General features: G+C 36.6%; 1 protein-coding gene across 1 annotated transcript; it reads left to right on the top strand.

Moving 5' to 3' along the window:
* Nucleotides 1-491: 491 nt before the first annotated feature.
* On the top strand, nt 492-26,627 carry Txnl1 (thioredoxin like 1). Its single transcript, XM_055622617.1, has 8 exons — nt 492-765; nt 9,371-9,467; nt 12,455-12,628; nt 14,958-15,080; nt 17,122-17,191; nt 18,773-18,945; nt 20,076-20,180; nt 26,393-26,627. The coding sequence occupies exons 1-8, from the start codon at nt 668-670 to the stop codon at nt 26,420-26,422; spliced, it is 870 nt and encodes a 289-aa protein (XP_055478592.1). The 5' UTR covers nt 492-667; the 3' UTR covers nt 26,423-26,627.
* Nucleotides 26,628-27,501: the final 874 nt, after the last annotated feature.

Raw genomic sequence — 27,501 nt, 5'->3', positions numbered from 1 at the left:
ATCACTAGACTCCAGATTCCTGAAGAAATGGGGGTGTCTCTTTTGGCATAATTTGGGGCTCGGATAGCACCCATATGTAATGAAATCCGTAAAGAAAGGTTCCTAACATCTATTTTGAGCCTAATGACTTGCCCATACTACAAGACAGAATCATTGTCAAAGTTCTTACGAAGGTTGCCTCATGACCTTAGGCTGCAGCCGTGAGCCCACAGAGGGAAGGAGGGTCCCTTTGTCCAGTCTCCCCAAAGTCAACCGTTGATAAAAACTAACCTAAACTTTAGGTCAGCGAAGCTGGCGAAACAATTCCTGAAGGCCAGCGGCGCTACGTACTCCCCGGACTGCGCTTGCGCCATTCCGGTAGAAACTGCCTCAGGTGGGCACGCAAACGGAAGGCGCGGAAATGACGTCAAACACTCAAGGGCGCGGTGGCTGCTGGGTGCTGCGCGCCTTGCCGCCTCACGCTCCCCTCCCAGCCCGCGTCTCCTCCCCCTCGGCTCGCCTGCTCCCTGGCGTGACTCGGCACTCACGGCGCGGGGAGGACACGTCGTGGTTGTCGCTCCCGTCCAGGCCCCGGCCTCCCGCAGCCTCTCTCCGGCCTCTCTCGGGCCTTCCCGTTAAGTTTTGAAGGCCGAAGCGTCGTGGCCGCCCTGCCGGGCTCTCTGCGAGGATGGTTGGAGTGAAGCCGGTCGGGAGCGATCCAGATTTCCAGCCGGAGCTGAGCGGAGCGGGCTCCAGACTTGCTGTGGTCAAGTTCACCATGAGAGGGTAAGGCTGAGGCTGGACCCTGTCGGCCTTCCTCCGTGGGTCCCTGTTCTCCCATTCTTCCCCGCCCCCATCTTCCGGGTCCCTGTTCTCCTGTCTTGTGCTCTGGAATGTCCGGTGGTGACTACAGCCCAGGCCGCTGCTCGGATTAGGCCTCGGCTCTGGAGTGCGGGTCTCAGATGTGCACAGGGGGCTTCCAGGCGGGCGCCGAGGCCAGCCTGGCGGGTCCCGCCGCTCAGGACGAGCCCGCCCGCCGACTTTAAATTCACAGATGTACTCTGCTCTTGGGGGCGGCCCGCGACACTTTCCAGCTTGTAGGAGTCTCTACCTCTACCTGCGCCCGTCCCTGGCTTTTGAGAGAGCCGACCATCATTTGCATTTTAGTATCCCTGAAAGCTTAGTTTCCAAACACTTTGATTTCTGTTCATTTGCATTTCTGCAAAGCCTTTGAAAGATCCAGATGAAGGTGTCCATCTAGTCCGAATAACGTGTGGTCTAAAGCGTAGTTTCTGCATTTTGAATTAAGTTAAATGTTGTGACAATGCTTTTTTTTTTAATGTGCATAATATGTTTGTTTCATGCTTGGTTCTGTCTTAGGCTTCTCTGTGTATACAGATTACACAATTTAGTATGCACACGCCACCGGTTAGACGGACCTCTCTGTGTTTGACGAAATACTTAATGATTTGAGATGGAAAGAAATGTTAACCGTTCCTCGGATAAAATCAAAATGTAATGGACGGAAAGCTGGAATATTGCTTATTGTGCGTGTAATAATGTTCGTGTCTGTAAATTGGAACTAGGCCTTACGGGCCAAAACTCTGAGTGTATTTATAGATCTCTTGAATGTAGCCGGACTTAGCAAAAAAACAAAAAAGTTTTGGAAATCTTCATTTGACCACCAGGCGTTATTCACTCCTAAACAAACTGAGAGGGATTTACTCCCAATACTACTGTTTATGTCAAGGTTTACTTGCCCATGTAATTGTGTTTGTTTGTTTGTTTGTTTTTTCTTAAAGTGAGAGAAAAATTCATAGAGTCTAGCACAAGGTTAGGCAAATGTTGAGTATATGAATGTAGAGGTCCGGGTCCAAATAGAGAAGAAAACTAGTTGTAAGGCTATTGCTGGTGATTGTTTTGTTTGGGGCCAGTCTCCTATGGAACTGAAAGGGAAAAATAAATTGATCTAATAGAGCACCCATGTGATACGATACTTTTTACTAAACGAAAGGGTTAGGCTGTGTCATATGTATTAAGGCATGACTCAAAGGAATGCCACAATTCTAGAAAGTGTCTGTCTTCTCAGCTTTAGCGATTTGTCATGTTTACAGCTTTTATACTAGAATACCTGCAGGCTTGTTGACTAGACTACAGTGGAAGAGAGAACAGATGGCTTCGATGGGAATCTCATCTTTAGTTCATCCTTGTAATTCTAGTTAATGGGAGCTTTTACAATTTTGTCACCCAGTGACTTTATTTCCTCCTTTACCATACCAGAGATGGAATGATAAGTAGTTATTGATTGATGTGAGAAAGGTGGAGAATCATTGCTCTTGACAAAACTTTTCTTTTAGCAGTATGGAGTCATTTTTAGTATACCTGTAGGGACTGATTGGTAAAGAGCTAGATTACTTGTTATGAAATTTTTTTGTTTTGTTTATCAAGACAGGGTTTTTGTGTGTAATCCTGGAACTGGATCTGTAGACCAGGCTGGCCTGCCACTCTCTCCCTCCCAAGTGCTGTGATTAAAGGTGTGAGCCACTACCACTTGGCTCTTATTAAAATGTTTTAATGGAATGAACATTATATTTCCTTTGTTGAAAACTTAAGGCAAGTAAGTGCTTTTGGTTAGAGAACATTTTTAGTTTAAAAGACTATTTAGGTAACATTTATACACTATTAATGTTGTGTTTGTTTACCCTTGACGTTCTTTTTTATTTTTTAAATGTCTTTGACATTCTTTTAACATGTACAATCAAGACATTCCTGTCTGAGGTCATTACTGATATAACTGGCCTTATTTATACCTGGTGACCTACAAATAACTGTGTCCAATAAAGTCTTGTCAGAAACTGCTCAGGGAAAGTTAATGTTACCTCATATGAGGGCATAGTTTTCTCAGGTACCTGATTCTTCACTTCAACCAATGCACTTTAAGCTAAATTGCATATGACTTATTGACCCCTGCGCTAAGTTAATTTTCATCAAGCAGTGTGTAGATAGCTTTGTTCAAAAATCTTCAACGGCTCTTCAAAATATATACAGGGCCTTTGAACATACTAGGCAAGCACTCTACGACTGAGTTAGACCCCAAGATCTGTTGTTCTTTTTATAGTAAAATGTATATGACATGAAATTAATGACTTTAGCATTTCACAAATAATTTTTGTAGCTCAGGCCAGCCTCAAACTTGGGATTCTCCTGCCTTAGCCTTCTGAATGCTGAATTACAGCTATGCACCACCACATGGAGTCATTTTAGCAATTTCACAGAGTATAATTCAGGGGTGTTAACTACGTTCACATTATTGTGTCATCATTTCCTTTATTTTCTAAGATAGCTTTATCATTCCATGAAGAAACTGTGCTTGTTAAGTAGTAATACCCTATGCTCATGTTTCTACAACAAAACTGTTAGATCCCACTTTCCCCATATCCACCCCTGTCCCTGGTAGTATCTATCATACTTTGTGTCTCTAGAATTTGTTTGTTTTAGGCACCTTATATGAGTGAAACTATGAAACTTAGGTGAATGTCTGCTGCCTTTTTTTTTTTCCTTAGTCATTTCACTTAGTGTGTTTTCGAGGGTCATCTCTTATAGGATGTCTCAGGGATCATTCTTTATGGTCACTGTGTTTACTTTTAGCTGTTAATGAACACTACTGTGGACACTGGCATATTATATCTTTTTCAGTCTCTGCTTTAATTCTTTTTCTGATAAAGATTGCTTTGAATACATTAACTACGGTTCTTTCTGCATTATAATTTTAAGGCTATCAGTAATCCAGTTTACTCTCATGTTTTTCTGGCAAGATGAGAATATTAATCTATTCATACTATTTAAGAGAATGAATTTTATATGTTAAATATTTATTTTGGTAAGATTTCTAAAATAACTGTTTACAAATAGTTGCATCTTAAGTATGGCCAGATACATTTAGTAGTTATCAACAGTACCGTTTTATTGTTTTGGTTTATAGCTATACTAAGTTACAAGAATGTACAGTTTCTTCTCTATTAGTATAATATGAATGATTTTTATCTTGAAATGGTGAGTATATCACTTTTTTTCCAGTAAGTCGAGCTTTCCTTTTATATACAGTTTACTCTGTGTTTTATTTTCTTAAATCAGGCCTTATTTTGTAGTTGATTAGGTATTGTAGTTACCATTCAAGGAGGATGCTAGTGGTGTATGTGAGGATGTTGAGCTCCAGTAGTACGTTAGTATATTACTAACATGTGCAATGTATTGATTACATATTACAAAATTGCTAAGGACTGGAAGTAGCTTACCAAAATAAGATCGCCCAGGAGTCTGGAGGACTAGACAGATAAACATCTATTTGTAAGTGAAGTAGAAGTGGTTAAGACCTAGGAGTAAAGTTTCAATTGGAAGTTTTTATTTGTTTGTTTTGGTGGGGGCTTTGGTGACTAACATTCATGAAGACCCAAATTACTAAAATATGTAGCTTGATAAATTTTCCAAGTGACCACATTTGTATAACTAACACCAAGTGTAAGAAACACATGGTTATTAACAACCCCAAATTCTTGCATCCTTGGGCTTCTTCCCTTCACTTTTGGATTCTGACACTGTTAGCTTTGCCTTAACTTAAACCATATTAAAATAGAATTATATTTTGTAATCTTGCTCCCTTTCAAGAGGATATAGTTTTTTTAAGAGTGTGTAGTGTATAGTATATGGCCATTGCTTTATAAAGAAAAGCAACTAAACACTGGAGATCTGTGGTGGACTTTTGGGAACAGTAGTTAAAGAGTCAAGGTCTAGGACATTATTCTTGGAAGTTGCGATATTTTGGCTGGGGATTGAATCCAGGGTCTCCCACATGCAGGGCAAATAATTCTGCTACTGGACTTTTTCCCTAGTCCTGTTCTTGGCAGTTGTAAAACTTTAAATGAGGTGACAAGAATTTAACATCTTTCTGAATTCTGTAATGAAGCAGGTGGCCAGATTTTATTTTATTAATAGAGTTTAATTAATAAGATAGTTGTATTTTATGGGATTTACAGAACCAGTTATGGATATGGCTGTTATAACAACTATAATACATTTAGAAATGGCCTGTATGAAAGTTATCTCCTATGGAAAAATAAGCCTTTTGAAATAAGATTTTAGAAAGTGCATACATTTCCTTTATCCAGGTTTGTATATATGTTTATACGAGCCTTGTTCAAGACAAGAACACTGGCTGTTGTAGAGGCAAGGAAAAAGAATTATAAAGTTCTTGAGTGTCTTTTAATATTAGAGCTGTAAGGAAAAATTTTACTTACTACTAAAAACTCAGTAGCTCTTTTTAAGAGAATTGGATTGGATTTTTGACTTTTCTGTGGACCTTCTAAGTAGGGTGTTGGATTTTTGAACTGCTTATTTAACTTTTGGCCCTCAGGTCTTCTTTTTTGAGATGGGCCTCTCTTTTATGCAGCCCTGGCTGTCCTGAAACTTTCTGTGTAGACCAAGCTGGCCTCCAAGTTGCAGAGCTCAGACCCCTCTGCCTCCTCAGTGCTGGGATGCAAAGTGTGTGCCACCACATCTGCTCATAATTTACCTTTTAATTGCTTACTTACAGTTAATGTTATCAGTATGACTTGAGCCTGTCGTTTGCTACATTTCTCATTGCTCCACTTTTGATTATTTTCTTTTAACTATTTGTATGGATTATCAAATATCTTTCTACTATTTCATAATTTTAAAATTATTTTACATAGTGCTTCAAATGTTCTTCTTTCCAATAGTCTTAACTATTAGGCTGCTAAAAAATGCTCATGTTTCAGCGATGCCTAAATTTTTATGTAGACAAGCTGACCTTAACTCGCAGAAATTGCCTACCTCTGTCTCCAGAGTACTGGCATTAAAGGCATGAACTACCACAAAGAGCCTTATTCTTCAGGCTTTTGTTTTGTTTTGTTTTGTGACAGGGTTTCTCTGTGTAGCTAGCCTGGGCTGTCCTGAACTCTCTTTGTTGACCAGGCTGGCCTGGAGCTCACAGAGATCTGCCTGTTTCTGCCCCCTTGAGTCCTGGGATTATAGGCATGTGCCACCATGCCAGGCATTCTTCAGTTCTTAGTAGGTAATTGTGTTAGGTTACATTGGTTTTAGTTTAGTTTAGTTTTGGTTTGGTTTTTTTTCGAGACAGGGTTTCTCTGTGTAGCCTTGGCTGTTCTGGACTTGCTTTGTAGATTAGGCTGGCCTGCTGTGCCTCTTGAGTGGCATGTGCCACCACTGCTGGGCTTAGTTGTATTTTATTTTATCTTTCTGTTTTTGAGAATTTTATGCATAAGTAGTTTAGTTACAGCATTTCTACTCTTTTTTCCCCCACTTTCAACCCTTCTCATTTTGCTCACTTCCCTTCTAATTTATGACCTCTTCATTACTGTTTTTATACACACACACACACACACACACACACACACACACACACATTTATGCATATATGTATAAAAAGAACTCCAAGTAGTACTTTAAAAGAAGACAAACAGAAAGAACACTTCCAAACTCCTGTGAAGCCAGTATTATTCTAATACCAAAACCAGATAAAGACAAAAATAACAAAAACTAACAGGCCATTATTATTCCCTGGTGAAGACACAGAATTTTTTTCATAAAATACTTGCAAACAAGGTATATTCTGATGAAATGATTAATTACAATCAGGTTGGCTTTATCCTTGATTTTCAGGAATGGTTCAACATATGTAAGTCAAGAAACATACCACATAATATAAGTGGAATTAAAGTCAAAATTATATGATCAGATCAGTAGATCCAGAAAAGGCACTATGACAAAATCTATTATACCTTTGTGGAAAAAGTCCTGGAGAGAGTAGGACTGGTACAAACAGAGCTCAACATAATAAAGGCATATGGCAAACTCACGGCCAATATCTTGGTGAATGAAGAAAAATCCCATTTAAATCAAGGAATGGGACAGGACTCCTTTTCAATGTAGTATTTCAATTAAAAGAAGGAAACTAATGAGATGCAAAAGGGAAAAATCAAGTTATTCCTTTTGCAGATGATACAGTATTATATATAAGAGACCCTCAAAATTCCGTTAGTTATGTCAGTTTAGATGTTTAGTCTTGTTAATTTGCTTCTTTAATGCAGTAGCTCTTTTAAGCTTGTTTGCTGTGCTCTTTCAAAAAGCTTATTGACTTATTGAAAGTCTATTTTGCTTGCATGTCTATTTTATATATTGTACTAAATCTAAACTTTAAGTCAAAGAGATTTGAGGCAGAAAAGTAATTTTCCCCACCTATTTTATTTCCCCTGGACTAGATGATTTCTGGGCTGCTTTGCAACAAATTAAAAAACAAACCCTAACCTTTTTTTTTTTTTTTTTTTTTAAATTGGAGTTGTTAGTTAAGGTCTTTCTAGGAGAAAAACATAGTTTGACATTTGCTCATCTGGGATATGTAGTAGCTCTGAAGGGTTTTCTAGCTGCTTGTTCATGATATATGCTAGCCATAGAAAATTTGCATTAAACAAATAATCAATAGTGAATTGGACCAAGGACTTTGCACATTTTCCACCACTGATGTTTATTAACCTTTGAGGGCTAATGTTAGAGGGAAACAATTTGAATGGCTGTAATGTGAAAGAAGGCCTATGTGTGTCTCTGCAGTAATGTGCTTTGATTTTTGATAGGTTAGATTTTGAAGTAGATACTTGCATGATGATACTGTTTGATGAAGTTGGTTTAGTTACAGGGTGTTTAACACCAATTAGCTCATGCGCGATAGGTAGATAGGTCAGTAGATAAATGATGATAGATAAATAGACAGAAACTATCAATATAACATGGACTTAGTAGTTTCCAAAAATTATTTGCTAGGTTGAATGAGCTAGTGTATGCCTTTAAACCTAGCAGTAGGAAGGCAAATGAATTCAAGTCCAGCCAGGGAATTCCAGGCTAGCCAGACCTACTAAGACCCTCTCTCAAAACAGTGCCTTTTCTTTCTTTATTTACTACTCTTTATGTGTCTGTGGTGTGTAATCATGGGCACAAATGCTGTGCAGAGCTCTTTCTCCATGTCTACTTTATATAGATTCTGGGGCTGGAACATAGGCTTCCAGGCTTGTTTAGGGAGTGCCCTTGCTGGGTGTACTCACCAATTCCCCTTTGTGGTGGCTAATATGACTTTTTTACCCCCAGGTAGTGACATGAAAAAAATAGAAATAAAACTTGCATCTGGAAACAGAAAAGACCACACCTACATAGGCAGTTCTCGTTTAGGTTTAAGAAAGTTGAAGTTAATAAAACTAAATTTGTTTTAGTTGTATCTAGTACCTGTTCCCTGGAAAGGTTGTAGTTTCTTCTGCAATTTTTGTTAGTAAAAAGCCGTAATGTTGATATTTAAAAGTTTATCAGATACATTCTGGTATATCAGTCCTTTGTGATGTTTAAAAAAAATCTTTTCTTCCAAATTTTTGAGTTGCTGTTGTATGTATTGCTTTACATTTATGTGTGCAGTTCATCTGGAGTTGGTCATGTGTATTCAGTGAGATTCTTTTTTTTTTTTTTTAACATGAATAGCCATTTGAATATCCAGACCTACCACTGTAAAGAACATTCTTTCTCCAGTGCTTGGCTTATTAACTTTTTTATAAATCATATGTATAAGTTATATGTAGTGGTTCTGCTTCATGATTTTTCTTCTTTGTTCCTTAGCCAGTTTGTTTGTCCCTGGTAGATTGTTTATCTTTTATCTGAAATGCATGGAATCAGAGTATTTTCAGCTTTGAGAGTTTGTTGGAGTTTGAAATAGTAAATGTAGACTTTACCAGTTATATCTATCAAATCTGAACATTTGAAATTCAGAATGTTTTGATATACACACCTTTTTAGTGCTGGTATGATATCCAGTTTGGGGGTTTAGGATCATTTTGAATTCTGAAAGTTTTCAAATAACATGTTTAACCTATTGTATTGTGTGTTATTAGTTAATAAAGCTTTATGATAGGTCTTGATATTTGATGCATGTGTGTGTGTTTAGCTTTGAACCTCAGCTTAGGTTGTCTTTGGGTTTTCCCCCTGTTAAATTTGTTAGTTTCATTTTTAAAAATCAGGATTGTATATTAATCCTAAACAGGAGGATTGATTTCTTGACAACAGTGACTTTTAAAAATTTATAAACATCTCTTTATTTATTTTTCTTCCATGAGAACAACATGGAAAGATTTCACAATCTTAAGTCTGAGACCTAATAGCATTTGTACTCATTAAGGCAAATGACCTAGGTGAATATACTAGAGTCCCTAAGGCCAAGAATATCAGTTTGCCTTATTTTCTTAACTTGATAAAAATGCTTTTATCACATAAGTTAGTACAGTCTGTATTATTTTACTATATACAGCTGTCTTTCTCACAGGTGTGGACCATGTTTGAGGATTGCCCCAGCATTCAGCTCTATGAGTAATAAGTATCCACAGGCAGTTTTCTTGGAAGTAGATGTACATCAGTGCCAGGTAAGGCTGAAAAGTCTTTTTCTTCCTCCTCTTCCTTCTCCTCCTCTCTGTCTTCTTCGTATTATTATTATTTTTTTCCCCTGTGAAACAGAACCAAATTCAATACTTATATTGCTTGTAATATCTTTATTCACACAGTATTTATTTAGAAGACAGGAAAATATTATGGTTATTTTAAATGCCATTTTGATTACATTGGTTAGGAAAGCATATTATTTCAGTTTTTTTATGAGGTGAAATTAACACAATGTCGTTACCATAATAGATTACCTGGTAGTTCCACATCTTCTGCTGAGGCATTGGCTAATTGATCATAAAGTTATAGCAGAACATTTTGATCAATTTGATCATTTTATAATCTTATCTTTAAAGTTACCTGTCCACCCTCCCTCCAAAGTGGTTATACTTTGTACATTGTTAAGAACAGAGTATGAAAGTTCAGTTTCTTCTCATTCTTAATACTGCTTTTTTGTTTTACCTGTTGCAATAAAAATAGATTCAATTTGTATTTCCCTGATTGCCCAATTTTCATGGTAAGTACCTCATTTGTCAAGTTCCCTATTTCAAGAGTTTTGTTTTTTTTGTTTTTTTTTTTTGTTTTGTTTTTTTTTACCTGAAGAAAAACTACTTATTTGTAATGCTTGTTACATATTTGAGCATTATGGAAATGCTTTGTCTAGTATGTTCTGCAGATTTTTTTGTTGTTGTTGTTTTTTTTTTTTTTCTAATCTGTGAATTGTCTCTTACTTCTCTAGTGGTAGGAGAAACTTTGCAGTTACTTATTTGAGGCTCAGTGCTATAGCTGTATCAACCTGGTGATTGTAGTGTGATGGTTGTATGGCAGTTTTGTATTTGCATATACAGAGTAAAGAAATAAACTGCAGGCATTTTTCATATGCTAAATATAAGTCTTAATTCTAAGAAGCACTTCTGTAGTCCTGTAACTCCTTTTTCTGAATGTGGGCAAACTTAAGACTAATACATGGTTTGTATAAAGTGTTTTAGAAATTGGGTATGTAATCTGACAGTTATATATTTTAGTTTTGTTTACTTACATTAAATATTAATAGGATGGTATCACTGACCCAAGCTTTACATTCTCTAAATTTGTGTGTGTGTGTGTGTGTGTGTGTGTGTGTATGAGTGATCTGTATATTCTGCGTATGCCTGGGGTCTGTAGAGATGACAAGAGGGCATTGGAGTTGCCTTGTGGGTGTTGGGAATCAAACCTGGGTTCTCTGGAAAAGTAACCAATGAGCTGCCTCTCCAACCTGAAGCTTTACTATTTTTAAAGTACATTGTACTTTTATTTAATTGTGGTAGGGGCCACCCACCATGATCTGTGTGGACAGATCATGTTGATTCTGATTTAACAGAGGCAGCCTGTTGATTCTCTCTGTGTCCTGGAGATTGAACTTGGGGGTTCAGGCTTGCCACCAAGAGCCTTTATCTACTGAGCCATTACTCCAACCTCACTCTGAAAGTGATCTCCTGGAAGCTGAGCTCTCCGCTATTAGTTTTTGATCCTGAGATGTAAATATAAATTGAGATGCCCTAAAAGTACGAAATACGTTCTGGATTTTGAAGATTTATGAAAGAAAAATATGTCATTTATTATTGTTGAATATGCTGAACATGCATATATTGTCTTCACTAAAATATTGTGTTGACTTTACTTAAATATTTTTATTATGCATACCAGAAAATGTAAAATCACATGTATACATGTATAGCTCACACAGTGTCTTACATTTTTTGATCAAAGGTAGTGCTGTTGTAATAGTCACTTGTGAAATTTAGAGAAGATATGCCTTGGTTTCCTTTTTGCTTTTGTTTTCTTTGAATGATACATTTTCTGTATCTCTTCATACAGAATTTATGTATGTGAGAAGACAGATTTACTTTGCTGGTTTTTAAATCTTCATCATGAAAATTTTAGACAGTGTTGATCTGGTTATTAATTTCTATTCAGTATTGAGTTGTAGAGCTAGAACAAAATTTAATAAGATAGCTATTATTTTTATGATGACCTGAAATCAGAATCAGTTCTGTAAGAGTAGAAATTATATGAGGATGACTTTTTTTTTTTTTTTTTTTTAAAGAGAAAAGACATTGCCTTGTTATTTTTGTTGTTGCTGTTTTTGTTTCTAAATAGGTTGTATAGACTGGCTCCCCCCCCCCACCTTTTTTTTTTTTAATTTTCAGATAGTTACTTTTTCTTAGCAGCAGTGATTTGTATTGATTCATTTCTTGTTTTTGTTTTCTTTTGAAACAGTTTTATTTAGCTCTAGTTGGCCTCAACTCTGTAGACCAGGCAGGCCTCAAACTCAAGAGATCTGCCTGCCTCTGCCTCCCAAATGCTGGAATTAAAAGTATGTATTACCATGCCCAGCCTTTGGTTATTGCTTTTTAAAATATTTATAGTGTGTAATTAGAAAGCACAATTTCTGTATTACAAGGTAATTGTTTTGTTAGATAAAGTATATTACAATGAAGCTAATCTTTTAAAACACCAAAACAAAGCTGTGTGTGGGTGATGTAGCAGTGTCTCCATAGGATCTCCTTCTAAATGTCTGCCCTTCAAGTTTTTTTCCATTTGTGTATTTAATGTGCATGGATATTTTGTTTGCATGCATGACTGAGTACCATATGAATGCCTGGGTCCTGCAGAGGGCAGACGAGAACACGGAGCTTCTGAACCTCAGTCGTATAGGTGGTTGTGAACTGCCTCTGGGTGCTAGAAGTAAATTGAACTTGGGTCCACTGGAAGAGCAACCAGCACTTTTAACCACTGAGCCTTATCTTTAGCCCAGTCTGTTCTCCTAAATAACAATTAGGAATATGCTAATTTATGTTTCTGGTGAGGACTTGTGTTGTTTTAATTTGTTTAAAGTTATAGAATGAAATGGTATGAAATGGTATAGAATGAAATTAAAATGGTATTAATATTTGTTTTAATTTTTAACACTTTAATTTGCTGATTCTAGGGAACAGCTGCGACCAACAATATATCAGCAACACCTACATTTTTGTTTTTTCGAAACAAAGTGAGAATTGATCAGTATCAAGGAGCAGATGCTGTGGGACTAGAAGAAAAAATCAAGCAGCACTTAGAAAATGATCCTGGAAGCAATGAGGACACAGACATTCCAAAAGGCTATGTACGTCATCATAAGAGTAAAAGCAATATCTTAAATTTGGTGTTATTTGATTGAAATGAAATTTAGTATTTTATTTCTTATGAATTCAGAATACTTTCAAGTGATCATTTTTTCAAACTAAGATGGACTATTGAGTTTTGTCTGTTACAACCTTAAATCTCCATTGAGTATTATTTTCCCTAAATTTCTTCTGCTAAATTTCTTTGTCACTTAAGACTGTTTTCTAACCTATTAAATAGCCTTATACAATGCTTGCTTGCCCCCTTCTGTGAGGGGAGAGTGTGACATTGAAAAATATTTCTCATTTTCATAGTTTTGTAAAATGGCTTGAGTTTTAATGTACTGAATCCCCATGTTATTTAACTTTCTTTAGTCTAGTTTTGTTTGGGTTAGAATCAGATGTAATTTTCATATTGAGTGTATTTTAACAGTAAGCCACTTTTTTTTTCTTTCTTTCTTTGTTTTGTTTTGTTTTAATTAAGATTAAGATGTGGTGGTGCATGCCTTCAATCCCAGTACTTGGGAGGCAGGGGCAAGTGGATCTCTGAGTCCAAGGCCAGCCTGGTCTATAGAGCAAAACCAGGATAGCCAGGCAGCCAGGGCTGTTAAACAGAGAAACCCTATCTCAAACCAAACAACAACAAAAAGATTCAAGAACTCAAAGACCAAAGACTCAAGGATAATATTTTGAAGCTACATAGTATGAATAGTTCTAATGCAGTTGTGCATCATTTGAGATTATTCAGGAAGGAAGCAAAGTTCAGAAGTAGTACTTCATGGTGTTGCACTTGTTTCTCAAGTTGTAGCCAATACATTAAAAAAAACAGATGAATGTTTTTCTGTCTAACTAGTCAGGTGGACATGAGTGCATGTTTTGTGTGTGTATCTTTGTCGGTGAGTATATGTAACATGATAATAGCATTGTTTTGTTTTTTTTTTTTCTTTTAATCTGTACACTTAGTGTTTATTTAAAATAACACCCAATCAGAAAGTGTAAACTGTTGTTTGAGTTGGGATTGATAATTACTGAACTAGGTCATTATATCTGTCTTACTGGTATGTCGATTACTGAAACAAGTTTTGTGAAAGAGAAGCCATCCAAGCATGAAGACTAGAAAACAAGTTTCTAATTTGTGTCCCCAAGCATATTATTTAGGAAAGGATAAAGTTCTGAAGCATGGGAAACAGTGATTGGAAGAAAGAAAAGGTGACATAACTGGTGGCTTCTGCATGTAGTTACATTTTGCGGAGTCATAGTGCATATGTTCAGAACAAAGAAGTTCCTGGGACGTTTGCTCAGCTGCAGTGTCAGCGGTCTCAGCTGCCTTGACCTAAAGAGAAAGCCTCCAAATTAAAAAAAGAAAGAAAAAAAGAAAAAAAAAAACTACTTAGGCAACTGTGCTCTTATAACCTGTTGTTATCTATAGCTAAACTAGTGGGATCCTACTAATGTGGCAGTTCCACCACCAACACTATCACCTTGACCTTAATCCTTATAGTGCCTGGACCTGATGGAGGTTGTGTTGCTCTGAGACTTCATTCTATCCAGCCTAGGATCATCCCTGGGTCAGGCTTTAAGTATTTCACAGGAAGCCATTCACTCTATAAAACTTGTTAAGCACTGTTAAGAATGAGGAAAGTCTAGGAAAATGCTGTCACGAAAAGGACTCAGTCTTTGTTATGAAGGGAGAAGGGAGCCTGTTGGGGGGTTTAGTAGAGTCAAGAAGTTAAGGTACAGACTATTGCTCAGGGTGGATGGGTTAGGCTGCTGCTGCTTGTTAGCTTGTGTTGTCAGTTTGGAGTTTGCCCTCTCATGAAGTCCTAGAGTCAGAGGTCTTAACTGTTTTGATGGTTTGGGCATTTTATTTGTTTGTTTGCTTTTGCGTGTGTGGTTTAGTTTTGTTTGAGCTGGGCCCTCATGTATACCTAGGTTGGCCTCAAACTCTGTGCTTCTTCCCAAGTGCCAGGTTGCAAGTGTCTTGGGTCCTTCAGAGAGGCTTCTAGGCTACCAGGAAATACATATTTACATACATATTTAAATACACATTTAAGCTCTTTGTGGTAAATGTCCTGGGAAATTCTAAGGCCTGCAAATTGCGTTTCTGATACCTTGCTATATAGGGTAAGCCTAGATTTAGTTTTAATATTAGTGATAGATTTCAGTCAGAAATTCAATTAAAAAGATCACTAAAAATATTTCAGTAGCTATTTTAAAGACATTTTCTTCAAAATCATCCCAATTTAGAAAGAAGCATAGATCTAAGTCTTTACATTTTTTTTATGCTGAAGCCAGATGTTTTGCCTAAGGTCTTGATTTCTTTTGTTTCAGATGGATTTAATGCCTTTTATTAACAAAGCTGGTTGTGAATGCCTTAATGAAAGTGATGAGCATGGCTTTGACAACTGTTTACGAAAAGACACGTCTTTCTTGGAATCTGACTGTGATGAGCAGGTAATTCAGCTTAGGCTGGTAGGGACTGTCATTATTTATATGTACTCTTATTTCTTTGTAGTGTTCTTGTCTCATGGCTTATCTCTCTCTTCCAGATGACCATTTCTGGCCTTTTTTGTTCAAGTCTCATGGCTTATGTCTTTCTTTTCCAGATGATCATTTTGTCTTTTTATAGCTCTCACTTTCTTTGACTCCTGTCCCATCACTGTCCAGATCCGTGTGCTCTCTGTGTTGTGTGTGAACTGCCATATGCCCTAAAGAACATTGCAGAATTCATGGTTGGCCCCACTGCTAGTTAGTCATGACCATACTTGGTCACTTTTTTTATACTGCTTTCTGTTTTTCCACCCATATAGTTTGTGTCTGAGCAGAAGGGACTGGTTAGATAAAAAACTGATCTGAGTGTAAGACTGTCTCCAGAAGAGTGTGGTAGCACACGCCTATAATCCCAGCACTTGGAAAGCAGAGGCAGGTGGATTCTGAGTTAAAACCCGGTGTCAAAACAACAACAGCAAAAACCCAGAAGACTGTCTCCTTAATCCCAGATAAAAACAAACTGTTTTCTTCTCTTCCCTGCATTGCTCTTGTTGCTCTCGCTACTGAGAAAGTAGGGCAACTCTTAATCACACCATCTTTATCTTTTGGGTATTACTTTCCTTAATATACTGTGTGGCATTATTTCCTGTTCTACTTGGTCACAAAAGTTTATAAAGTCTATATCTGAATGTTTGTTCCTCCTCCTCGTAAAAACTAGTGGCTCTTTACTGGCTTTAGGATGTCTTGCTGACCTGATGTGTTTCTAGCTTTCCCACTCACCTGCTTTTCACCAGCATTTCAGCTCTTCACATGTTGTGCTTGCTATGTTTTGACACACTGTTGAGTCAGGTATAAAAAGTAAGTGGTGTAACCAGAGGAAATAGCTATTTTCTTAGACCACAATGTGATTTTGAAATAATAACTCGAAATGCTTTTTTCTAACTAGAATTACCTTTTTATAGCTTCAGGATTGTGATTCATATTGTATGTCTGTGTATAGTTGCCTAAAACCGTGACAGTGTAGATGGTAGTATTGTCTACAGCTTTGCTGAAATCTTATGTAAAGGGAAGTCTTTTATACAGGGTAGGAGTATAGTTCTGAACAAATACTGTTATGGATGGACAAAGGTTACTGGATAACTTAAAGCTTCTGAGAAACTCCAGCCAGCATTGGTGTCTTAGTTCCCTGAAGTGGCCTTCTAGAGAAATTGAGAATGAAGTTTTGAAGACTGTAATGACTTAGCTTTTAGTACCTACCTTCCCTTTTCTCTCTCACTACTCAGATCATTGTACACTGAGCTACAGTCCTGGTCCCAAGAGTCCTGTTTTCTGTATTTTTAGATCACAGTTCATGTGAGGGTTAGTCTGGCTGCATACTGTATTGCCTTCCAGTAGTCAGGAAGTATGGCTAAGTACTTGACATACTAGGAAGATGTGTGTTGCATAGTCAAATTTAGAACTTATATTTATTTCATTTGGAAATTTTGTTTCATTTGTGGGAATGTAGGTTACTTGTCAGTTCATAGGACACATCTTAGCTTCCTTTTTTGTAATATTTTATACATATGGGTATTTTGTCTGTGTTTATGTCTGTGGGTCACATGCATGCCTGATGCCCTCGGGGGTGTGAGAAGAGGGTGTTGGATCTGGAGTTACAGGTGGCTGTGAACTACCATGTGGTGCTGGGAATTGAATGTGGGTCCTCTGAAAGAGCTAGTGCTCTTAAATGCTGAGCCATCTCTCCAGCCCCAGATCTTAAATTCTTATATGTAATTTTGGTAAACTTACTGAATTAAATTTTTCTGCCATTCTTATTTATAAGTAATTGGGGATGGCAATTCTTAATTGCCAAACTAATTTTCAGCCTTCAGAATTTCTATATTGAAGTTCTTTTGTTAGATGAACTAGTATTATGCCAACTTTCTTTATTTTACCTCCCTGTAGCCATTTTGTGTACTCATCATGTTAACAAACCCTTTTTATAATTAAACTATTTCCCTCACAGCTACTTATTACTGTGGCATTCAACCAACCTGTTAAGCTTTATTCCATGAAATTTCAAGGACCAGATAATGGTGAGTAAAGGAAAAATCTGACTTTCTTTTTTATTAATCTTGTTTGCTTACATTTAAAACTTTTTATCAAGCAGAGGTAGATCTTTATGTGTTGTTCACAGAAGACTATAAATGGCCAGTTAATGTGGGATTAATTAACTAGACAAAATAATGTTTGTTTCTCCTTAATTTATAAAGTACTGATTCCTCCCATTTCTGTCATCTTTTAGAATCAAAATTGTTTTCAAACTGTTCTTGTTCAGGATGATAGACATGAGGCTCCAGGTCATGGTTTTTGTGTATTATTATAATGACCATAGATAGCAATGTGGCTTTACAGACTTGGGTTATGTTTCATAAAATGAAGTGGGGTTTTTTTTTCCTTCTTTTTTTTTTTTTTTTTCCTGTTACTGTTGATGTTTTTTAGAGAAAAAGGAGTCAACTGAGGTGCTTTGTTTGATTTGTTTTTTTTCTTTAACTGATTGACAGAAACAACCAAAGCTTTGTTTGTTTGCTTGTTTGTTTTTTGAGATAGAATCTCTCTTTATAGCCCTTGCTGTCCTAGAATTCCTTTTGTAGACCAGGAGCACAAGAGATCTAACTGCCTCTGCTTTCTGAGTTCTAGGATTAAAGGCTTGTGCCATATGCCTGGCCAATGGTTTGTTTAATAATTACTTATTGGGGTTGCAGATTTAGCTCAGTGGTAGAGTGCTTGCCTAGCAAGCGCAAGGCCCTGGGTTCGGTCCTCAGCTCAGGGGAAAAAGAAAAAGACAAAATAATTACTTATTTGCTAAACATTTTCATATGTTGATCATTTTTCAATAGTAAAATTTTATGAATTACTATGTAAGTAAACTATAGAAATTAGTACTGTTTAATCAGCCACATACAAGTTTTAAATTGATGCTGGCATTGAAAGAGTTAAGTAGTATAATCATGGGCATATTCCTTACCTAATAATAACCAAGAAAAATAAAATCTGGTAATTTTATGATTAATTTCTTTTTGGATAAATGTTAATGCTAATAATGTTTTCTTCCTAGATAACAAAATATATAAGTTGTAGGTAACCATAGGACTTAGTATGTTGTTTTTTATGAAAGATTGTTGACCTGCATATACTATCAGATTCCATTGCCACCTTCCATATAGCTCCTTGTTGATAGTGCTGTATTTATTATAGTATAGCTTTTCTTTTTGTTTTAAGACAGAATCTGACTATATAGCTGGCTTAGAGCTTGCTATGTATATCTCGCTACCTTTGTCTGCCAAGGTGTGCCCCACTACATGCAACTCATAGTATGTCTTTTTCTCTTGAGGGTGGAGACCTGTTTATGTCCACATGGGTACATGTTTTTTCTTATTCCTAATGTAGAGGACAACTAGACTTAAGAAGATACCAGCAAATGAGTGTTGGGGAGATTGGCCGTCAATATTCTGATTAAGTTTTAGTTGGAGGCTTTTGAAGATATGGTTGTTGGTGTGTGTCAGTACATATGTGGGCCTACACAGGTTTCTCTATAAGATACATTTGATGATAAAGGAAAAGTATAGTGTGTTTTTAGTTTTTAGCACTTCATATTTTTTTAAACCATTTTATAGGTCAGGGTCCTAAATATGTAAAAATTTTTATCAACCTACCCCGATCTATGGATTTTGAGGAGGCAGAAAGGAGTGAGCCAACTCAAGCTCTGGACCTGACAGAAGATGACATTAAAGAAGATGGCATTGTTCCTCTTCGTTACGTTAAATTTCAGAATGTTAACAGTGTAACTGTGAGTAGCACTTCATTGATATATTGTCCTCTGGTTGGTGGGCAGCACTGCTGTCTTCTGTGTTCTAAATGATTTTTCTTTAAAATTTTAATTCAATTTTTAATACTTTATTTTTTAGTTTATGTGCATTTGTGTTTTGCTTGCATGTATGCCTGTGTGAGGGTGTCAGATCCCCTGGATCTGGAGTAACAGACAGTTAGCTGCCATATGGGTGCTGGCAATTGAACCCAGGTCCTCAGGAAGAGCAGCCAATGCTCTTAACCATTGAACCATCTCTCCAGCCCCTTTAATTTTTTTTTTTTTTTTTTTTTGAGTAGAATTTGTCCAGTAAAGTTGAGAAATGGAGGTTGGTTCATGGATTTATTAGTTCTAGAGCATTTACACGTACATTGGAATTATTTATGTATACTCTGTCACAACTGGCGACGAGTGCTGGTGCCTGTGTGAAAATACTGTTTTAATTTTCTAGAATGTAGTCTTTCTTTTTTTTATTTTATTTTATTTTTATTTTTAGTTACAATTTGTTAACTCTGTGTCCCAGCTGTATCCCGCTCCCTCATTCCCTCCTCCTCCCCAACTCCCTCCCTGGTCTCCTCCCTGCCCCTTTCCAAGTCCACTGATAAGGGAGGATGTAGTCTTTCAATGTAGTTACTGTGGTATTACTAAAACTGGCTTTTGAACTTTTTTTTTTTTTGAGACAGAATCTCACTCTGTAGCGCAGTTGGCCTGTTAATTTACTGTATACCCGGGGTCATAATGGCTTGAACTCACAACAGTCCTTGTGTCTCAACTTTCCAAGTGCTGGGATTATAGGCATGAGCTTTATCTTTTTGAAAAAGATAATGTAGTCTGTAAGGAATTTAATTATGACTTCTCTGTACAGTCACACTGAACCATGAACATGAGCATGGTGAGCATCTGGCCAGGGAATCTCTGGAGAAGAAGGTGGGGATTTCAGTGCAGACAGGCAACAGGCAGTCTTTTAGGACTCTAGTGTAAGTGTAATAAAATTTTGATTAATTCTCAAAAAGGATGGAAGATATTTTTATTAAGAAAACAAACAGATTAAAGCATGCTCATGAAAAATAGATTGCAATTATAAATGTAATTTGTGGGGGTTTTTTTTGTAGTTATTTGTTCAGTCTAATCAAGGTGAAGAAGAGACAACGAGAATTTCATATTTTACTTTCATTGGTACTCCAGTCCAAGCGACAAATATGAATGACTTCAAACGAGTAAGTTTGTTCAAATGATATTTTATATCTTAGTTGTCATCGCTTTTAAACATTAACATTCAAAACTGTTTCTCATAAAAGGTTAAGTGAAGGCACTGTTGAGATACTCAACTGAAAGAAGAGTTTAGTAAATATTACTGTTAACTGGTAAAATAAATATTAGTGAATGACATCTGAGTAAGAATGGTAGTCTGAGTCCAGAAAATGCTGAGGCATAATAGAGAAATTATAGTTAAATTACTTGAAAGGCAGAGTAAGATTTTTAAGGACTTTGCTGATAAATATGAAAATGTATTTACACTGACTTGAATAATTTCATTATGAAACAATAAATTTTAGTACGTGGCCACATTATAACTTTCTAAGCACACTCTATGTCCTGAAAGAATACTTTCCGTAAATATGTTTAAAGTGATTGTGCAGGTTTTCTCGTATTTTTATAAATTCATCTGTATTTTTGAAGGATGCAGCCCAAAGTTTTCATGGAGTTTACTGGGTACCCAGAACTTTCAGGAATGAGGGTCAGCCTCTTGTACTTTCTGGGGCAGCTTCTTATTGGGAACAGTTGTGTGGGTGACTTTTAAATATATAAACCCAGATCATAGAGGTGCCACTGAAAGCCTTTTAGTGCCAAACTTGCAATATACCAACTGTACAGGAAACGTTGGCCACAGTGCTGCTCATGGCTATGCTTGGCCAGTGGTCTAGGACTTGGGATGAGTTAATTTCCTTAGGACTGCCAGTTCATGGAGGTGGAGGTTCCCAGCACACTTTATGCAGGGAATTGTTTTATGGAATTAGAACATCCTGAGAAGTCTTTCTCTTTTTGGTGATATCTATAATACATATTTTTGCTAGTTATTTTTCAGTTTCTTCTTACTATTTTATAGCATAAGTTTTGGGAGCTGTATGAATAAGTGATTATGTACTTAGCTCATATGTATATGATGCTTAATCAGAAGAAGCAGGTATCAAGCAGCTTCATTTTATCCAGTGGGATGTATTTTTCTGGGAAAATATATAAGCAACAAAGATGTTTGGCTGTCTGCTCTTCTGTCTTGAATCGGGTTGACTTGGCTTTAACTGTTCCTTGTATAGTTTGTTACCAGCTTAGTTCTTTTGTAAGATTTATTACTGTGTATCTGGTTAGTCTCTTTCTACCATCAGTTTTTGCCTCAGTATCCTATTTATTCCTTCAGGTTATGCTACTTAACTTCTGTTTTTGATGCAAGTAACATTCTCTTCTGCATTTTTACCAGTCAGCTGTTCAGTTGTAATTTTTCCGGTCTGCCTTAGTAACTGTCCTAAGTAGTGGTCTCACATTCGTCTAGCTGTTTAGTCTTTTCTCGTTGATAGCCAAAGCTGCTTTTGAAGAGTGTGCTTGCTTGAGAGTATTTGTTTTATATAATTTGTTTAAACTATGGAAAAGTAGCACTTCTTAACTTTTCAGTCTTGGTTTTCATTTAAAATATGAAAGATGATTGAGGATCAAGAAGAGTTTTTCTTAACATACTTAGTAAAAAGTGTCTGGGAATCCAGGTATATTGGCTCATACCTGTAATTTCAGTACTTGGGAAGTTGAGGTTGTATGATTACTGCCACATTTGAGGCCTTTCCAGGTGTCAGGTAAGATTCAAAAAGTTTAATCAGAAAAAAAAATTAATTACCATTAATAAACCTATATATTAGCAACGGTCTTCTTTAATTAAAATATAATTACCTCACTTTTCCCCTTGCCTCCCTCCAGCCCTTCCCATTTTGAAATCCATTGGCAATAAATCCTCCCTTAGGCTTTTTCTACCTTCTGTTTTTGTTGTGTTTCTGTGTATATGGTTTCAAACCTGTCCACTTAGCATCAGACAGCCAATAAGAGGGCTCATCTCTGGGAGCAGCCAACTTTCCTTCTCCTAGAAGTCAAAAGTTGTTTCTAGTTCTTTGTCTAGGTGTTAGACCCTGCATAGTTTTCTTCCTCCTCCATTAACAGGTCCATTGATTTTGCTGTTGTTCCTATCTTATTTATATAGCCAGTTCTACGACAGACTTTCACAGCAGAGATATTCTGGATCTTTCCCTCCCTTCCGTGGTGTTCCCTTAGCCAGAGATGCAGGAGCTGTGGTGTAGCTATGATACCCACTGGGGTGGAGCTGTGGCATAGCTGTGATAGCCACTGGGATGGTTCTGCATGGTTCATTGATCTCTACATTGTGTCTAGTTGTGTTTTCTGTGATGGTTTCCATTTTCTGTAAGAAAAAGCTTTGATGAGGTGTGATAGTCTCACTTACCTGTGGATGGAAGGATAAGATTTAGAATGCTGCTCTAGCAAAGTGTCAATAATAGATTTTTTTTCCCTAAAATCCATGGCCTCTCTAGCCCTGGAAAGCTGTGTAAGTTCCAGTTAGATATCTATTGGTTGCCACCAACCTGCAATTGCCACTTCTTGCACCTTTATGCATATCTTGCCTTGTCGGTACTTGTTGTGGTTCAAAGATGTTGCAGCTGGATAGGGCTGGTTAATTGCTTCCTTCCCTTGATAGTTTTCATAGTATTTTCTGGAATCATGGAGGAGGCTCTCAGGTCAGCTCCAGCTCACGTCATTCTGTTATTCAAGTCATGTCTCCTCAGTGTGTGGTTTTTCAGCAGTAGGGTCTAACCTTCAACCCCAAAGGCAGCATTAGAAATCTATATTGTTTGGGGAGTCACTTGGACAATGCTGACCAAGCCTTCAAAAGTTTCATTTCTTTTTGTTAGTCTGTGGTTCTTCTGGGAACATTGTTGGCCAAGTAGCTTAACTTTCTTTAAGGTAGGTAGGTAGGTGTGCACACGCGCACATGTTCATGTGCATGTTTATACATGTTGACATATAATTTATATGTGTAATTATGTGCATAATTTTAGGCAAATATAAACTATGATTTCTTCAGACAGTGTCAAACTACCTTGGTGTTTTTTCCCTCCTCCTGTATTGATCTCACTCCTCCCCATTTGAAGGCCTCTCCCATTTCCCATTTCATATTACCTGTGTCCTGTGTATTTTCTCTCAAGCTCCACTTCCGCTCCCGCCCTATGGTCCCTTTATACTTTTACTTGTTTCTGTGGTTACTCATGTTGTCTGTTCACATCTGAAGATTTGGTGTAGGAACCACAGAAGAGAGAGAATGTAGAATTTGGATAGAGGAAACCATAGTGATTAGGTACCCTGGATAGAATGGAAACATCGAAATGCGGACATGAAAACATAAAGGTGCAGAATTCATTCAATGAAGAGTCAAATGGGACACTTCTCTTCCTTTATGATGTAATTAGTCTGATATTAAGAGGCTCTGTGTTGTATTTTTTAAATTTTCAAAATGTATTTGGTGTGTGTTCAGTGAAGGTAGATTTGGTAACTTTTGTAGTGGAGAGAGAGCTTCATAAAATGGTGTAATGGATCACAAATTAGTAAGTGTAAAGATTTTCAGTGTCTATTCTTCTGTTGTATGAATTGTGTGTAGATGATTTTAGTTTTTAGCATGGCACTGACCTCCCCTTACGTCACTAAGTGACAGAAGCTCAGGTAATATTGATTCCTCTTGGTTGTGGATAGCCCCTTCAGATGACTTTGCATGCTGTTGCAGCCTTCTAGCCTCACTTTTAGACCTGCTGAAAAACAGTAAACCTGTTTGTTTTGGCTCTCGAAGGCTTCGTGCATACTTTGGCTATTTTCTGTAAATGCATTCTTTGTGGTAGCATGAAAAGCTTGCAATTTTAATTAGGAGTAAATATCTTCTTTGCTAAAATAGGCTTTTTACATAGTTTGCTTTATATTAAAATACAGGTGTGCAAAAGTGAGAAAATTGGGGCTTTTGCTTCTTACAGAACAAGGTGCATGTTAAAAATAGACCATGTTTTTAATCACTTTTTATAAAAACAGACTTTTCTAAACTGGCCATTTACCACATATGCTATTTTTATAACATTTCTATTTGTTTATTTTTCAGCTTTTTTAATACAACTCAACTAAAACCAGAAGATTTTTTTTTTAATGAAGTAATATAGACTTGTCTCATTGTACTCCTTTCCTTGCTTCATTGCTCATCTGTCACCTACCTGCTCTCACCCTCCCTGTTTCTCAATTGTTGCCGTGAGATTTCTTCAGCTTCAGCATCTGGATCAGCCTTCTTGTTACCTATATTGCCTCAACCACCTCTTGCTTCAGATCTCATCCTACTCATGACTCAGTTGGCCCTTTATTTTGCTTGCGATTAAGTGCCTTCATTTTCTTACTGTGTTGCTCACAAAGCAGTGTTGTTTTTGTTTCTTTTTTTTTAACCTTCTGCTATTTCTTAATTTAATTTTTGTTCAATATTTTGAGAAGTAATTTTGAAGTAAAACTTAAATTGTTATAAATGCTTTCAAATTTAGTTGAGTAATATTTTTATCCATTTTAAAGTTTTCTATTTTAGCAAGAAAATTGTTTGGAAACTACAAGTTTGTTTGCTTGTTTTTTGTTTTTTAACTAGAGCTAGTGTTACATACTTTTTAGGTTTTAGCTGCAAATTGTGTGTTTTCACATTGGAACATTAGCCTCAAAATCTTTTTGTGGTTGTATTCTCCCATGCTTTCCCAAGTGAACTCAAGGCCAGTTGAAGGACATGGACTAAACAACAGGCTGGGTTAAATACTAATGCAGAAGATCAATGGATTCTTTATTGAATGAAAGTTTTTAACATCTAATTTTGATGTACCTAGACTTTGGTTTGTCTTGGGTGTAACATGAATTAAGACAGAATGAAAGAGCTTTATGTTTGGGGTAAGAATCTGCATGGAATGCTGAATTTCTTCTTTTTTTACAGAGAATACATATTGGCAAGTTGAGAGTTGTCAGCCTGTGAAACAGTATGCAGACTTGTATCTTCTACTGTATCACATCTTCTAAACTTGTTTTAATATTGTTTTCCTTTGCTTAATCTAATAGCTCCATGGTTTGCATTTCCTAAGTAATACAGTGATCAATAATGTTGTATTGTGTATCAGCTAAACTCATTTGTGGCACAGGTGGTACCATCTCCCCTGCATTCTGGTGTATTTTAAAGCCCTGTTTTTCTTACTCTTGTCCACTTTTTTCTGATGCTATTGTCCTTCTGAGTTATTTCTACCATAGTTTGCATGGACTAAAGAGGAGTTTCTTTAAAAGTTGCTCTGCATTGAGTGAAAAACAAACTACAACAAAAACTCAAAAACCTTATCTTTCTGTGGTTGATAATTCTCACAGGAAAGTGTTTTAAGATATATTTTCATGAATGGCATTGTCCCAGCTATTTTCTATTATAGACAGACATGTATTAATAACTTGTAGACACTACTATTTAGAGCCGAATCACTTTGAAATAAGAAACTTGTATTTGTACACGTACATATAGATCTTTATTATAAGCAGACACGTAGTTCATTGTAAAGGGGGTTTCTTTTGACATGCTTTGAGATTAACTAATGACAGACTGTTCTTTAGATAAATTACTTTAGAACACAGAGCTAGCAGAACCTGTTGTCATACTGGTAGATACCAGGTTTCCCTTTTTTTTTGGGGTGGGGGGCAGGTGGTGCTCTGACATTTATAGGAACCAGGGCAGTTTCAGCTTCAGGACCAGATAGGTTTTTAGTCACTCAGATGCAAGATTTATTTTAACATTTCTTACAGACCATTTCTAGCAGCCAGGGATTTTTAAAAGCTGGAAAAGGAGTCATCATTTTCAGTCTGTTTTGCATGTTTACATATTGAAGGAAAAGTCTAGAAACCCATCAGTGGGTACGATGACATAAATTTAGTGTAGTAGTCTTTTAAATATAGATTATTTTGTAATTGACATTTGATTTCTAATTGCCTAAAACTAGTATACCAAAAATGTTTTACTCATAACATTTTTTTTTTTTTTTTAATTAACGTCTCTAAACTGCCAACCTGGTTTGGAAAATTATATTTCTTTTTAAGACGGGGGAAACCAAAAATAGCCTGCATGTGTTTAATTCTTTGTGTCTAGGGGGAGGGAATGTCAGTTTGCTGCCACAATAAAAGCACATTGCATGCAAAAAGATTCAAGGATAAAAATTAATATCAGGACAAAAGGACTAAAGTAATTTTGAAGTCATTACCACGTTAGTATTTTTTTTTTTAAACCATGTATCTGAATCATTAAGTTGTACATAATTTTTTTTTTCTTTTTATTTTTTTCTAGGTAGTTGGCAAAAAAGGGGAAAGCCATTAGGGTACAAAAGACACTGGAAGACTTACTGCAGTCAGATTTGCAGCTCCTGGATAATTGCTTGATTCTCTTCGGAAACTGTTAATCTTTTATTTGTTGCCATTACCAATAAATCATTGCTTTTGTTCAGATGGTATCACTAGTGTTTCTATTGTAATCTTGATGTATGCAGTTGTAAATAAAAGTCACGACTTTTGCCAACCTTAAATTTTATTACTCTATATAAATGCATCCTCTTTTTTTTAAATTTGAAAATTGGCTGATGTTTTGTTTTGTTTTAGAAGAGCTGTGTCTGATATCCCATTGACTAAGAGCTAGTCTGTCTCCAGAGGAACAGAAGGGTACAGGAATTAGGAGCACTGTTTACACACGTGGAGTGTTTTTAAAGCATGGATGTGGAATAGCTAACCATTCAAATACGCAATGACTTGTTTATCAAAACACATTAGGTAACTAGGCATTATAAATTTATTCAAATTATTACCACTGATATTACCTATCACTGGTAGTTAAAAGGTTTATATTTTTTGTTTGTTTTAAAAGAGAGAGAGAATTTTGCTGAATAGCATGGGTTAGCCTCACCATCGATCCTCCTGTGCCTGCCTGCCTCCCAAATGCTGGTGTCGTGGGCATGTGCCACCTAACCTGGTCTCATACCAAGATTTTTAACTCTTTCTATATAAACCTAAAAGTTAGAGTCAGCTATTTCCTTTAATAATAAAGATATTAATACTGAATTTAGACAGTTGGCAAAATATAATGCAATGAATTTGTGGAAAATTGGAATTAGTGTCTAATATTAAAGACTTATTTGAAAGCTCTTTCACAAAAGGATGGCTAAACAAAAAAATTGTTCTAATATGCTGTTTTTTAATATAGGCAAATTTAATGTTTAAATATTTTGTTTTAAATGTGTGTGCTGTTTGGCTTCCATGTGTTTATATTCATGTGTGTGTAGTGTCCAATGGAGGCCAGAAGAGCATCAGAATCTCTAGAATAGGAGTGACAGCTGCTTGGGAACTGCCCTGTGGGTGATGGGAACTGTACCCAGACTTTTACAGGGCTGCTGCTCCAGCCCTATA

Source organism: Psammomys obesus, unplaced genomic scaffold (assembly GCF_907164565.1).
Source record: "Psammomys obesus unplaced genomic scaffold, mPsaObe1.curated_primary_1811, whole genome shotgun sequence".
NCBI classification, from domain to species: Eukaryota; Metazoa; Chordata; class Mammalia; order Rodentia; family Muridae; genus Psammomys; species Psammomys obesus.
This window is presented reverse-complemented; position numbering and strand designations above follow the sequence as displayed.